The sequence below is a fragment of the Anabrus simplex genome, chromosome 1 (genome assembly GCF_040414725.1).
Source record: "Anabrus simplex isolate iqAnaSimp1 chromosome 1, ASM4041472v1, whole genome shotgun sequence".
Classification (NCBI taxonomy): Eukaryota; Metazoa; Arthropoda; class Insecta; order Orthoptera; family Tettigoniidae; genus Anabrus; species Anabrus simplex.
The window spans coordinates 255,857,225-255,872,790 of record NC_090265.1 but is presented as its reverse complement, the minus strand read 5'-3'; the positions used below and the strand labels follow the sequence as shown (position 1 = coordinate 255,872,790).

The window sequence follows — 15,566 nt, the reverse complement described above, 5'->3', positions numbered from 1 at the left end:
TGCTGCATAACATTATTATGCGGTAAATAGTATTCTTCAATTTATTTAAGTTTAACTGATCAATACGGTTTAATACGACTTTCTTCTCTTTTTATGAATGGTGCAGTTTAATGGAAATGACTGGCGTTTAACTTCTTTGCCGATACATTAGTGTGAATAAAGACTTGAGATGGAAAACTTCTGATAAGAACTTCTATCTCACCACTTATATTTATTTATCTAGATATTTGTCATAAGAAGTCAGGCGCCTTGTCCGCTAGATGAACAGAGAGATAAGGTTTCTTCACTTATATATATATACACAATCTGGTATTCCGCCAAACTATTTGACTGCTACAACCATGGGGACTTTCACCTACATCTCAGCAGCTTCAGTTTTCCTCGTAGGTCAGTGATATTCATCATTCACTATGAGATTTTCCTTCTTTGTCGAATGAAATAAGACACTTGTTTTATATTATAACGGTGATATTTTTGGATAGTTCTTTGCTGCGCGTATTTACCATCGGATATTTCAGTTGTAAATGTATTGGGTTTTCCGAAAGCTCTTGGTGTTTATTTAGAAGTAAGCAAAACATATTCTATGTATTAATTGAAATATACTTGTTCATTTAAGTATTCCCATTACCTTTATGATTTTGGATCAGAGGTTTTTAAGCTTCTTTTCAAGCCAGGACTCAGTCATTTAGACATCAACTTGAGAAACCCACAGGTCTATTTTGAAGTTAAACAGTGCTAAAGTAATTATACCGTACAAATATACTGCTGTGCAAAACTTAAGGACGAGATAGATCAAGCACATAACATATCAGCTACTCGGTGGAAATGAATAAAAGTGCAGTAAGATGTTGTCAGAGGTCTCTCACACATGCATAGAAATCTGGCGTGAGGTCAGCACGACTATTGCTCCAAATGGGTCTGGCACCACAAAACGAGGCAGTTGAAGGAACGGGACAAGACAGTGTGAGTCAATCAGCGAGCTGTTACGGTGCGCTGTGGTAGTCTTATTCAGTACAACATGGCCCGGAGACAACATTTGGATGACTTCACACGGGGAAGGTTCATCGGGAAATTGGAAGAAGGACGAAGTGTAACGAGTGGAGCCCAGGAGTGTGGTATTGCTCACAGCATTGTTTCACGTGCATGGAGAGAATTGCGAACCACAGGCACTGTTTTCCGAAGGAGAGGAGGAGTTCGACCATGGTAAACTACATCAGCAGATGACCGCTACATTGTGCAAGAGGCAAGAAGAGACTCACGTCAAACAGCGGGTGCAATTGCAACAACATTTAACAGGACTGCAAGGCGCCCAATCTCACGCTCCACAGTGGCACTGCGACTGCATGGGGGCGGTCCGTTTGCCCGACGACCATTACGTTGTGTTCCATTGACGCCCGCAAATCGGCGTCACCGTTTGCGATGGTGCCAAGAGCATCAGGTCTGGACCGACGAGGAGAGGAGCCGCGTGCTCTTCTCAGATGAGAGCAGATTCAGTCTGAGTAGTGATTCTAGACGTATCGTCATCTGGCGAGAGGTGGGAACACGTAATGCACCCAGGAACATTGTCGAACATGATCATTTTGGTGGTCCAGGTGTTATGGTGTGGGGAGGCATAATGTTGCATGGGCGTACCGACCTCGAAATCTTTGAATGGGGTATATGCACCAGTCAACGTTATTGTGACATTGTACTCCTTCCCCATTTGCGCCTTTTCAAGGGTACATTCGTCCCTGACTTAATTTTTATGGATGACAACGCACGACCGGATCGAGCAGCGCAGGTGGAGGAGCTCTTGGAACGAGAGGATATTCGGCGAATGGACTGGCCTGCCCGTTCCCACGACTTAAATCCCATCAACCACGTATGGGACATGTTAGGCAGATGCATTTCAACACGTCCACATGCACCAATGGCCATTCAACAGCTGTCGACTGCGCTTGTGAAGGAATGGAACGCCCTCCCACAATAACTCCTGACCAATCTTGTGGCCAGCATGTAAACACATTGCAGAGCATGCATCGTTGTCTGTGGTGATCACACACCCTTTTAAGAGCCATGTCCCTTCTTTTGTGATATCCAGGGGACCATCATGAGTCGCAGTGACTTACCTGGAATTTATTGTCTCTGTATAAAAGTGTCATTTCTGTTCGTCTGAACGCATATTCCTTTCAGTTGCTTACCGTACCAGACTGTAGTAGTTCTTCCTATGTATGGTTCAAGTTTCATCGAGCTATGTTAGTTGGCAGTGACAAAACATGCGAAAGTTACCTTCGTCCCTAAGTTTTGCACAGCAGTGTACATGCACAAGTTTGAAGGCTGTAGTGCTTTTATTTTATTCTCTTATTCAGGAATATTCAACGACGTAAGTATGAAATACTTTGTTTCCAGCACTGAGAACAATGACTTACAACGTTAATTTAAGCAGCTCTTCATTTGTTGACTTCATCTATCTCAATGCCAAGTGAAGAGTGTAGCCTCAAACTAACTAAAAATACCGACGTTCTTAAAAGAGTGGCACCACTTTTCAGCTTTAGCAAGCATCTCCATTGAGAAAGAGCTTGTCAAAAACTTGGATCTCTCTCAAATGATAAATAGGGCTACGTTCACGCAAAACAAAACTAGAAAGTAGAAATTTGCGTGAGGATACAGGTTAGTATAATTAGTGTAATTTAGTTGAAGTGTTTATTGAAAAATAACATCAACTAAAAGTTAAAATTTTGAAAATATCACAATTTGAGTGTTAAAACATGTGTAGGATAACACTAACTTCGATCACAACTATCACCGGAGGAAGTTTTTAGATATGGTAAGTTCCTTTAACCAATGATTTAGTTTTCAGTGTTTAGGATAATCAAAACTTGAGAAATATAATATGAGCACCAATAGCTTACTGTAAGTGGAACCCTGTAAAAAAAATCGTTTGGGCTAGGGCTGTCTACTTTAACGAGGAACGCAGTTAAGAATTACCTTGAAGCGTTTACAAGGTTTTATAACAAAATCTCGTAACAGACTAGAAAACGCTCAGCACATTTCGGAAGACTTGTGATTAATGTTCGTCATGATCCCATGAAACAAGGCATTCTTGGTCGTGTATGAATGGTTCGATGCCCTATCATCCAGTTTGGCTTCAGCATTAGCGCAATAATAACAAGATTATTCCACGGATGTCCGGCTCCAAAGTTGAGTGTTCAGTGTCTTGGCTTTCGGGCCTCAGCACCGGGTTCGATTCTCTACAGAGTTCTGTAATTTTAATTGTAAACGGTTAATTCCCTTGGCGTGGGGACTAGATGATTGTGCTGACCCAAGCATGCCTGCTACGCATGCAAAACACTGTCCTCCAGAACAACAACACGCAGTTGTCAATACACTGCAGACACCGCCCTCCCTCGCCAGAGGGTCTGCCTTACAAAGACTTCATCTGGATGTAATAGCCATATGAAGTTGTTGTTATTATTATTGTTATAATCCATCAATTACCACTGATCTCCATTTAGGGCTGGTTCCCACGTGGCAGATTCTCTATCATTTGTTTACCTAGTCTTTTCTAGTCCGAGATCTCCAAATCAAGTACGTTGCGTAGGAAAGGCTTAGGAGTGGGAAGGAAGAGGCCGTGGCCTTAAGTAAGGTACAACCTCAGCATTTGCCTGGCGTGAAAATGGGAAACCACGGAAAACAATCCTCAGGGCTGGAAAGGCCTAGGAGTTGGAAGGAAGCGGTCGTGGCCGTAAGTAAGGTACAACCCCAGCATTTGCCTGGCGTGAAAATGGGAAACCACGGAAATCCATCTTCAGGGCTACCGACAGTGGGGTTCGAACCCACTATCTCCCGGATGCAAGCTCACAGCTGCGCGCCCCTAACCGCACGGCCAAGGGAATATTTCTTCGTTTTCCCACCGCTGTTCCCACCCTGGTAGGGTCACAAGTGCAAACTGTGTCGCATACATGGAGTATGGGAGGGATGTATTTACTGTTATGTGTGCTTGTGGAAGTTGATAGTGTGGTGAAATGAAATGGCGTATGGCTTTTAGTGCCGGGAGTGTCCGAAGACAAGTTCGGCTCGCCAGATGCAGGTCTTTTGATTTGACGCCCATAGGCAACCTACGCGTCGAGATGAGGATGAAATGATGATGAAGACGACACATACACCCAGCCCCCATGCCAGGGGAATTAACCAATTATGGTTAAAATTTCCGACCGTGCCGTGAATCGAACCCGGGACCCCTGTGACCAAAGGCCAGCACGCTAACCATTTAGCCATGGAGCCGGACTTTATTGCCGGGATTGTCCGAGGACATGTTCCGCTCGCCAGGTGCACGCCTTTTGGTTTGACGCTCGTAGATGACCTACGCGTCGTGATGCGGATGAAAAGATGATGAAGACAACACGTACACCCAGCCCCCGTATCAGCGGAAATAACCAAAGATGATTAAAATTCCTGACCCTGCCAGGAATCGAATCCGAGAACTCTGTGACTAAAGGCCAACACGCTAACCATTTAGCCATGGAGCGGGGCGGTAGTATGGTGAGTTGTGTACGTTTGTGATGAGGATTGTGGTGGTACAAACACAATAACCCAGTCTTTGAGTCAAAGATTTAACCAGATGCGGTTCAAATATCCAGAGCTGGCCGGGAAGAGAAACTGGAACCCTCTAAACCGAAGTTTTCGACGCTGACCATTCACACAAGAACTGGACGAATATAATCATTACGTGCTATTATTATTAATATTATTATTATTATTATTATTATTATTATTATTATTATTATTACCGAGTTGAATGGTCACGCGTGTTAACGCGCTATGGCTATGGAGCCAAGCTCTCTGTTCGGGAGGCGCGTGGGTTCGAGTCCTACCGTCGGCTGTCCTGAGAATGATTTCCTGTTGGTTTCCATTTTAACTTCAAGTCAAATGTCGGGACAGATCCTATTCATAATCAAAAGTCGATTCCTTCCACCTTCTTACCCTATTTCATTTACTGTCATTCATTTCATCTTTATTAGCTCCTCAAGTAAGGTTGGTGTCAGAAAGGGCATCAAGCCGTAAATCATGCCTAATAATTTCAACTCACCTCATCCCAGACTCCGTACCAAGAAACTGGAATAAGGGGCAGATATGCTTGTATTATTATTATTATTAGTATTATTATTATTTATTATTATTATTATTTACAGTACTTGTGCTGTCCCAAAGTGCTACCGCCCAGAGAGGCTGTGCAGCTCGAAGCTATGAAGATGGGATAGTGTGTGTGTGTAACGCTTCTTACTGTGACCAGCCCGGACCAGTTGAGCTACCCCCCGACGGCCAGTTCGTGGTCTATACTTCCAGCCAAGCTGGTCAGCGATTTGACAAGACTATTGGCACATTTGTCAATGACTACGAAGGTAAGAATAACTATAGCCCAGAGAGAGCCATAATATATATTCTTGAGGACTGTATTACTTACCATAATTTCTAAATCCATAACATTTAGGTTTTTCAGTCTGTCGAACCTAAGTTATGGTTAAATGAAATTTATAAAATACCTGAAAAAGGAAAATATTTAGGAACATTTTTTAGTTTTTAATTAAATTGTTTCTTGTTCAGGTATAATCTCGTCTTAAGTAGCCTATTGTCTTTTTTATATATTTTCTAAATGTTATTTAATCATAAGTCCGCCTCTGCAGTGTAGTGGTTAGTGTGATTAGCTGCCACCCCCGCAGGCCTGGGTTCGATTCCTGGCTCTACCACGGTATTTGAAAAGTGGTACGAGGTCTCCAACGGGGTCCACTCAACATCGGGAGGTCAGTTGAGTAGAGGGGGTACGACTCCCATCTCAACCATCCTTGAAGTGGTTTTCCGTGGTTTCCCACTTTTTCTCCAGGCAAATGCGGAAAGGTACCTAAGTTAAGGCCACGGCAGCTTCCTTCCCTCTTCCTTGTCTATCCCTTACAATCTCCCCCATCCCCCCACAAGGCCCCCTGTTCAGCATAGCAGGTGAGGCCGCCTCCTCAGTTGTATTCCTGACCAAATGTCTCACACTCCAGGGCACTGCCCTTGAGGTGGTAGAGGTGGGATCCCTCGCTGAGTTCGGGGGAGAAACCAAACATGGTCGGCAAACTGACTAAATAAAAATATTTAATCATTGGCTGAATGGTCAGCATACTGGCCTTCGGTTCAGAGGGTCCTGGGTTCGATTCCCGGCCGGGTCAGGGATTTTAACTTTCATTGGTAATTTCAGTGGCACCGGGCGAGTTGGCCGTGCGCGTAGAGGCGCGCGGCTGTGAGCTTGCATCCGGGAGATAGTAGGTTCGAATCCCACTATCGGCAGCCCTGAAGATGGTTTTCCGTGGTTTCCCATTTTCACACCAGGCAAATGCTGGGGCTGTACCTTAATTAAGGCCACGGCCGCTTCCTTCCAACTCCTAGGCCTTTCCCATCCCATCGTCGCCATAAGACCTATCTGAGTCGGTGCGACGTAAAGCCCCTAGCAAAAAAAAAAAAATTTCAGTGGCCCGGGGGCTGGGTTTTGTGCTGTCCCCAACATCCCTGCAACTCACACACCACACACAACACTATCCTCCACCACAATAACATGCAGTTACCTACACATGGCAGATGCCACCCACCCTCATCGGAGGGTCTGCCTTACAAGGGCTGCACTCGGCTAGAAATAGCCACACGAAATTATATATTTAGGAATTATTTCGTGCTTTTCTCATAACTGCTGTTGACTATTTTGTTGTGATATTCTGGATTCTTGAGAGCCTCCGTGGCTTAGGGGGCAACGTGCCGGCGTTTCACCGCTGGGTTCCATAATTCAAATCCCGGTCACTCCATGTGAGATTTGAACTGGAAAAAGTGGGGATGGGACAGGTTTTTCTCCGGGTACTCCAGTTTTCACTGTCATATTTCATTCCAGCAACACTCTCCAATATCATTTCATTTCATCTGTCAGTCATTAATCATTACCCCAGAGAAGTGCGACAGGCTTCAGCAGCCGGCTCAATTCCTGTCTTCGCCGCTAGATGGGGGCTTCAGTCATTCCATTCCTGACCCGGTCGAATGACTGGAAACGGGCTGTGGATTTTCATTTTCATTCTGGATTCTTGTGGGCAGCTGTAATTTCAGGTAGAATAATAAAAATATACTGGTACGTCAAAAGGACTCTTTAAAGAGTAACATTCCGGCACTGTGAGATCTCTTAAAATTTGAAGAGTAGCTCAGACTGTAGAGCGCTGTCCTTCTGAGGCCAACTTGGCAGGTTCGATCATGGCTCAGTCCGGTGGTATTTGAAGGTGCTCAAATACGTCAGCCTCGTGTCGGTAGATTTATTGGCACGTTGAAAACCTCTTGCGGGACAAATTTGCGGCACTTCGGTTCCTCCGAAAACCACAAAAGTGGGGCGTAAAATCAATATTATTATTATTATTAAAATAAGAAAAAGTTTACCTGTCATGTTGTTGACTACCAACACGTTAAATAAATTTAAAACCCCATTGCGCTATACAGCCCTGATGAACTTCGCCTACCAAGCGACCACTGCTCATCTCGAAAGTCTTCGGATTACGACGTGAGGCGTAATCTAGTACGACGAATCCTCTCGCCCGTTCTCGGCTTTGTAGACGGGGCTGCTATCTCTCCGTTAGACTGCTCCTCAATTGTGACTGCGTGCCAAAAGGCTGGATTCAATTTCAAATCTCTCGGCAGTGTTCATATGGAGTGAAAACGTATGATGCTGTAGATGGTGAGGACGTTAAGCCTTGAATAGACCCTTTGGCAGTATTCAACAGGAGTAGGTTGTTGCAAACTTACAATTCTCAAATATTAATTCTTACAGGTCCACCTTTTCAGCACAACTTAGACTAAACACTGAAAGTGAATGTTGAATTTAGTCATATAAAAACCAGAATATGTATCAACTCTTATTGAGCGATCTTCAGCTAGTTTAAACAATCGAAAAAGATACCTTAAAAACTTCACAAATATATAAAAATTATACAAAATGATGAATGATGAAGAGATGAATGCTTAGAAAGTTATTTAAAGTTGCAACTTGGTCTAAAAAATCGTCTTGTGTCGACAGCGGGCTTCACCCTCTCCCTGTATCATTATATTCATCTCACACCCAGATACGCAGGTCACTCATAGGTGCCAAATACAAAGACCTGCACCATGCGAGCTGACCATTTCCTCGGACACTCCCGGCAAAAAAACCTCTGCGCAAAATTAATAAAGCCTAAAGTATTTTTTTGGAACAACATTCCACCGTCATAGCGATTGAGGGGACGTTAAACCAATAATATTGTTAATAATTAAATATAATAATAATAATAATAATAAATGCCGGGGTGAGTGGCTCAGGTGGTTGAGGCGCTGGTCTTCTGACCTCTTGGCAGGTTCGATCCTGGCCCTGTCCGGTTGTATTTGAAGGTGCTCAAATACGCCAACCTCGTGTCGGTGGATTTACTTGCACGTTAAAGACCTCCTGTGGAACTAAATTCCGGCACCTCGGCGTCTCCGAAAACCGTGAAAGTAGTTAGTGGGACGTAAAAATAGCATTAATAATAATTAATTCACTGTTGTTAATAGTAATTACTTGTCCGGCTCCATAGCTAAACGGTTAGCGTGCTGGCTTTTGGTCACAGGAGTCCCGGGTTCGATTCCCGGCAAGGTCGGGAATTTTAACCATCATTGGTTAATTCCCCTGGCACGGGGACCGGGTGTATGTGTCATCTTCAACATCATTTCATCCTCATCACGACGCGCAGGTCGCCCACGGGAGTCAAATCAAAAGACCTGCACCTGGCGAGCCAAACATGTCCTCGGACACTCTGGGCACTAAAAGCCATACGACATTTCATTAATTATTATTATTATTATTATTATTATTATCATTTATTCCTTATGCCCAACTATATAACGCGATTAAACTTATTTAGCCGATGTCGTTGCCTTTTTCTTCTCTCCAAATCTCTTCATCTTCTCGCAGTGGCTTTTCTTGCGAACTTCTGACCAAGGTTTGTTGGTGGTAGTGCTTGGATGATGTTTAAAGCGATGATTGTCGACTAATTTTCTGAACTTTGATCTGTCTAACACAATATCATATGTGATGACTATTTCCTGAAGATCTTTTCCAACTTCGAGCAGCCAATTGTTTTTTACTTTCATTGATAAGGCTAGGTTCAGAATTCTTTTGGTCAATCTCTGATTACTTATTCTGAGAATATGTCCATAAAATTTCAAACGTATATTCCTAAACGTGTCTGAGATTTTCTCTGAGTGTTGGCACAGGTCATGAGATTTCCTTATCATCCAAATTCCCCCTGTACAGACTGGTTCAAAAATTTCCCTTAAGATTTTTCTTTCTTGCTTTCCTACATCTTTAATCAATGATCTGCCGCCAATAATCAATGTTTCAGATGCATATAGTGCTTCAGGCTTGATTACAGTGTTATGAAATGAAAATCTACAGCCTGTTTCCAGTCATTCGACCGGGTCAGAAATAAAATTAATCTAGCGGCGGGATACGAATTGTGCCGGCTGCCGAAGCCTGTCGCATTCCTCTGGGCAATGATTAATGAATGCCATATGAAATTAAATCATACTGGAGAGTGTTGCTGGAATGAAAGATGACAGGAAAAACCGGAGTACCCGGAGAAAAACCTGCCCTGCCTCCGCTTTGTCCAGCACAAATCTCACATGGTGTGCCCGGGATTTGAACCACGGAACCCAGCGGTGAGAGGCCAGTGTGCTACCACCTGAGCCACGGAGACTCCGTGATTAGAGTGTTATAATGTCTTAATTTTGCATTTCGGGATATAGATTTTTTTGTTTTATCTGCTCCAAGTGAGTCTGGCGCTGGTCTTTACTTCTTACTTTACTTTACTTATTATTATTATTATTATTATTATTATTATTATTATTATTATTATTATTATTATTATTATTGTTGTTGTTCCGAGGTATCTGTGGAACAGCAGAGGTGAAAGAAGGTGCTGGGTGGAATAGGTCTCAACTACGAAATTAAAGTTAATTTAAAATTTAACAAAGGTTATATTTTCTTTTCAAGATCAAGTAATAACAAGTACAACAGGTACCCAGTAGCATATCAACAAATTAAGAAAGTACAAGTACAGTTTGTTACTGGATTTGGGCTTCGAGCCCCAGACTCCCAATCCTTGAGCAATGAGCCCAACTTTACCTAAGTACAAAGTTCAACAAAGGGGCAGAAAACCCCAATCATGCCAAGGAGCACTTGCTCCCAATTACCCAGTAAAGCCTCCTCGAGGCACACAAAAAATCCACTTTTAAGAAAGAGCAAACCCGCTCTCAAAGTTCAAGCCTATTCAAAGGCCACACCAAACTCCACCTTCAATCTGCCCTCCAGGCACACAAGAACAGGGGTCATAATAATACCCAACCTACTGAGGCCTATTCAGTAAAGAAACAGGTTAATTACATGGCCCAAAATTCTGAATTGAATGGAGGCGTAGCTTGCACTCCTAATACACTTTTAAAACCTACTTGGCACTAGGCCGCATACACAAGGGCTAATCCCATACTAAAGAGGTGACTTGTATAAGAAGACTTTATTACATTAAGAAAGGAAGAAACGGTTGTGAAAACAAAGTCACCTCAAAACAATAGGAGTGGGAGCTCGAGAGGGTTTAGCACTCTCTATCCCAATTTATAGTTAAAGAGTCGAAGTTTTACCCAGTGTCTATTACATTTTAACGATAGGTTACATGAGAAAAGTTTTCGAACCTGCCGCGAGGGTTAAACTGCTGAGCTAGCGAGAAATGAAGTTATTAACTGGCCATTACCTTATAGATGAACTGCTGCCCGAAGAAAGAGGCGCTTCCCGCCCCCTGCTACATAATCACACTAGGAGAGATGTTACTGAAGTGGCCCCGAGACGAAAAAATCAGCAGGTTATATACCCTCGTGGAACATTCGAGACCTTTCATGAATGATAACAACCCGCCCATAATTTTTTATTGGCCGGCTAAAGATTACAAGTCAAAACTGAAGAAGACATCTAGGATTGGTGGAAAATTAATTACAGAAATTACTCGTTGGTCAAATTCAAAACTGGCGGAAAGAGAAGGGTTATACTGCCAACCCAAACAATGACTGAAAATAAATTTAACAAAGAACAAACTTATGAATACCAAATTTCTCAAAAAAAAGTTCCTTCACTTCGCACTAGGGTGCACAATTGTAGTTCCTACGTAGTGCCATCTAGAAGAGAATGTTCACACTTCTTACTACAGAGCAAACAAATACAAATCGAAACGGGCATAGTTCAGAACACTTCAAAATTTACAGTAGAGACATCTTCTGAGAAACCTTAGAATTAATATGGTTGTTAAAGTTCAGGCTTTCTCCAGTAGAGGAGTTTCAACTGGCGCAATGTTTGAATTAGCGGCGTGGAGGTGTACCGCCCGGTACAATTATTATTATTATTATTATTATTATTATTATTATTATTATTATTATTATTATTTTTATTATTATTATCAGAAAGAGCTGGTAATTGTGATACATAATTTGTGTGGGTTATTTCTGCAGCATCTCATATTGTGTGGCTGTGAAAAAGGCCTTACTACTGTCCTCTTCACCATAAGTAATTATTGAATAATTTATTTCTAGGTTGCGTATTAATTGCAAACATAGGTCTCTATTCGTCTTTATACGAAGGCTGGGGCAAAAATGAAATGAAATGAAATGAAATGAAATGAAATGAAATGAAATGAAATGAAATGAAATGAAATGAAATGAAATGGCGTATGGTTTTTAGTCCCGGAGTGTCCGAGGACAAGTTCGGCTCGCCAGATGCAGGTCTTTTGATTTGACACCCGTAAACGACCTGCGCGTCGTGATGAGGATGAAATGATGATTAAGACGGCATGTACACCCAGCCCCCGTGCAAGTGAAATTAACCAATTATGGTTAAAATTCCTGACCCGGCCGGGAATCGAACCCGGGACCCCTGTGACCAAAGGCCAGCACGCTAACCATTTAGCCATGGAGCCGAGGAATCCTTGTGTTACATAATGTTCATTCTCAGAGAGTACAGTGACCTTTACGGCAAACCCTCAAAGTAGTCCGCTAGATTGTCCACAACGCGGGAGACGTCGGATACCGGTCATCTCACCATGTGTGAATTTTACAGCGTTGACAATGTCTTCTCGTGTCCCAAACCGTCTCCCCCGCAATGGTTTTTTAACTTTGGAGATGAGATCAAAATCGCACGGAGACAGATCCGAAGAGTATGGCGGGTGATCCAGTTCTTCCCACCCCCATCGCTGAAGTTGCCTCCGCACAGCCCTGCTGTATGTGGTCTGACGTTGTCACAAAGAAAGGTGACATTGTTCAAAATATACGGGCGTTTTTCCTTACTGTTTCTGTAGTGCGTTGTTATACGCACACTGTTCTTGCCTCGTCAGATCCATTCTGCTACTGCTGTCCCGTGGGACCTGTCCAACGCATCACCATCTCGTGCTGTGTCCATGTGCTATGAGTGTCAGGCTTTTCAGGACATACGACCAATGCATCGTAGCACCTTGCAAATGTGAGAGGAGAAAATCAGTTGCTATTACTTATGCCCTAACCCTGGCATTAATCGTCGGATGCGGATGTTACACGTGGACGTATTAACAATCCTGACTCGCTTAAGACGTGTCATGCAAGCTCATTTGAAGCAATGCCCATTGTCGTAGCGTAACGGTTAGTGCTATTAGCTGCCGTCCATGGAGGTCCGAGTTCGGCTCCCGGTTCTAGCAAACATATAATATTGGCAGGAGGGCTGGCATGTTCTTAAAAAGGTACGTGCAACTCACCTCCTTTGAGGGTGCACCTGGAAATTACTGTACCGACTCGGGAAAAGGACACGAAATTACATTACATTGCATTACATTTGAAGCAATAAATATATGGTATTTCGATTTTTTTCGTCCATATTGATCCTGTGTATAACTAAACATTATTTCGTAGAAACTTTCGAGTTTTTCAGTTCATTGGTGAAGTTTATTTATAATTTAAGTCTATGAATATTAATTCAAATTACAAACATGGGTCAGCCTTATTCATTATAACCATAACAGCAGTGCTCATGAATTCGAAGTTATGCCAGTTATCGAACAATTTTTGGTCTATGAATACATGTTTTAAAGCCTGCTCTCACCCGGTGGCCTTCGCCTCAATTATCGATCAGTCCAAGGATTTTAATTCAGAAGGATGGCGGGGTTCATTCAGACTCATGTGAACAACTGAGGACTTGGTGATATGAGGGACGGCGGAACCGGTCGTGGAAGCCAAGCAATTTGGCTGAGGATGTCGAATATCTGCAGGTCACCTGGCTAGGCAACAGTCGTCTAGGCAGGCTTGAAACTTAATTGGCGGTATTTCCAATGGTTTGTTTTATTATAACTTTAAAAGAATTGCCTGTCTAGTTCTTCACTGTACACATGAAAACCTCCCAACTTCTCTCTCTTTACTTACAATTCCTACACTTATTCCGTTCTTCTGCGGAGTAATAACAATATTTGTGGTTCTACGTCACACTCTCTAATTTCTTACGGCTTTCAGAGTCATCGACGTGGCGGAATTTGGTCCAGTGGCATTTTTATAGGTACTTGTCGATAAATCTACCGACACGTGGTTGGCTCATTAGAACAACTTCAAATAGCACCCAAATTGCACCAGACTGAGGCAGGACCGAACCCGCGAAGTTGGGCTGTGAGAACCAGCTCTAACAGTCTGATCCACTCAACCCACATGTGGTGATGATGATTATTGTTTTAAGAGGAAGTGAATCTGGGCAACCATTCTCTATATAAACACTAACCAGAGAGAGAAAGAAAGAAAGGGAAGGGAACCGACACTTCGAAAAATGAAGGTATCGACCAAAGAAAGGCAACGGCCGCGAAGGGGTCAGAAAAGAACAAGAGTTTACCAAAGGTGGTCGAATAGGATAGGTGAAAGTGAAGAGCCTGGCACAAGTAAGTGGAAGCAATGCCAGGACTCAGCTAAAGGACCCGTGGTCGCCAAATCACGCTCCCAAATTGATATACCCTGGGGCCCCTTTTAGTCGTCTCTTACGACAGGCAGGGGTTACCGTGGGCAACTCAACCCAGACTTCAGTGGAGTCTTCATTGTGTTTTTAATACAAATTCTCTATCAAATTGTATTTAAACTTCAATATTTTGGCTATTGTTGACATGAGACGAAGATATATATATATGACCTGAACAATCGAATGTTATCATGTGTACAATCGTTTCGATGAATAAGCGTGTCTGCAATGCTTTCGGCCTCTCTTAACGATGATAGTGAAATAAATTTTCCCTACTTTTTCCCCCCACTGGATATTGTACCAGGCATTTTCAACAGTCCGAAAGCTGTATCCGGTTTACAACTTCCAAGGCTTCACGGGATACAGCACCCGGCATGTTCAAAAGTCCGTGTACAGTATCCGGTTTATAACTCTCGCGTTTCATCGGTTACTATACCCGACATTTTTAAGAGTTCGGTGCGGTATCCGTTTCATAACTCCCAACGTCTGACCGGGTACTGCACCCGCCATTTTCAAAGGTTCGAGTGCAGTATCTGGCTTATGACTCTCAACGTTTCACCGCATACTGCGTTCGGACCCTTAACATGCCTGGACAAGTACCTGGTGAAACGTTGGGACGCCCAATTCCAATTGGACCAAAGCATTATCGTGACGCCAGCTGTGAAAGCCTAAGCTAGCTTTCATAACTCAGAAGTACTTTCCTTGTGACAGGTGAAGCTGTGCGAGTGACAGTGGATCGCTCCAAGACCTACCAGAAGATATTCGGTTTTGGAGGAGCCATGACTGATGCAGCAGCACTCAACATCGCTAGCCTAAGCCCAGATACTCAAGAACACCTGCTGAAGTGAGTATTGTGTATTTATCAATCTGTGAATATTTATCGAAATAGTTTATATCTCACAAACGGAACGAAATACGTGTATCCTAGTATTTGAGATAGTTATTGTTTAAATAATTGTAGATTTAAGATTATCTTAAAAAGCAGTTGCTATAATTACAGGACTTTTAAAAATATACATTTTTACAAATTTAAAGTTTTCTTTTGTATACCGACTAGTAGTCACATGATGGAAAATCTGGTTATTTGACATGAATATACTATAGCTACATATAGGCGATATCTATGAAGTACGTAGATATTATTGTACCACTGAATTTACAATAAAGTAAAACTGTATAGTTGTGTGTAAATAGGTCACTATATTGAATTCTTCAGCTGTCGTACTAACTGCAAGTTCAGGGATCTCCTTACAAATTAAAGAACGTGGTCTGTGCGTGTGTTTTCTATTATTATCTATATATATAAAATAACTTGTCCTGACTGACTGACTGACTGACTGACTGACTGATTCATCATCGCCGAGCCAAAACTACTGGACATAAAGAGATGAAATTTTGGGGATATATTCATATTAAGACGTAGGTGCTCGCTAAGAGAGGATTTTTGGATATTCCTTCGCTAAGGGGGTGAAAACGGGGGTGAAATTTTAAAATGAGTTGCTCTATATCT

The 15,566-nt window shown here is 42.6% G+C and overlaps 1 protein-coding gene across 1 annotated transcript in view; it reads left to right on the top strand.

Annotated features, from left to right (window-relative positions):
* Positions 1–251: 251 nt before the first annotated feature.
* Positions 252–15,566, top strand: part of LOC136864695 (lysosomal acid glucosylceramidase) — a 182,484-nt gene continuing 167,169 nt past the window's right edge. The window contains exons 1-3 of the mRNA XM_067142017.2: positions 252–387; positions 5,172–5,381; positions 14,768–14,900. Of these exons, the coding sequence (XP_066998118.2) occupies positions 261–387; positions 5,172–5,381; positions 14,768–14,900 (470 nt within the window). The 5' untranslated portion in view covers positions 252–260. The remainder of the gene's footprint in view (positions 388–5,171; positions 5,382–14,767; positions 14,901–15,566) is intronic.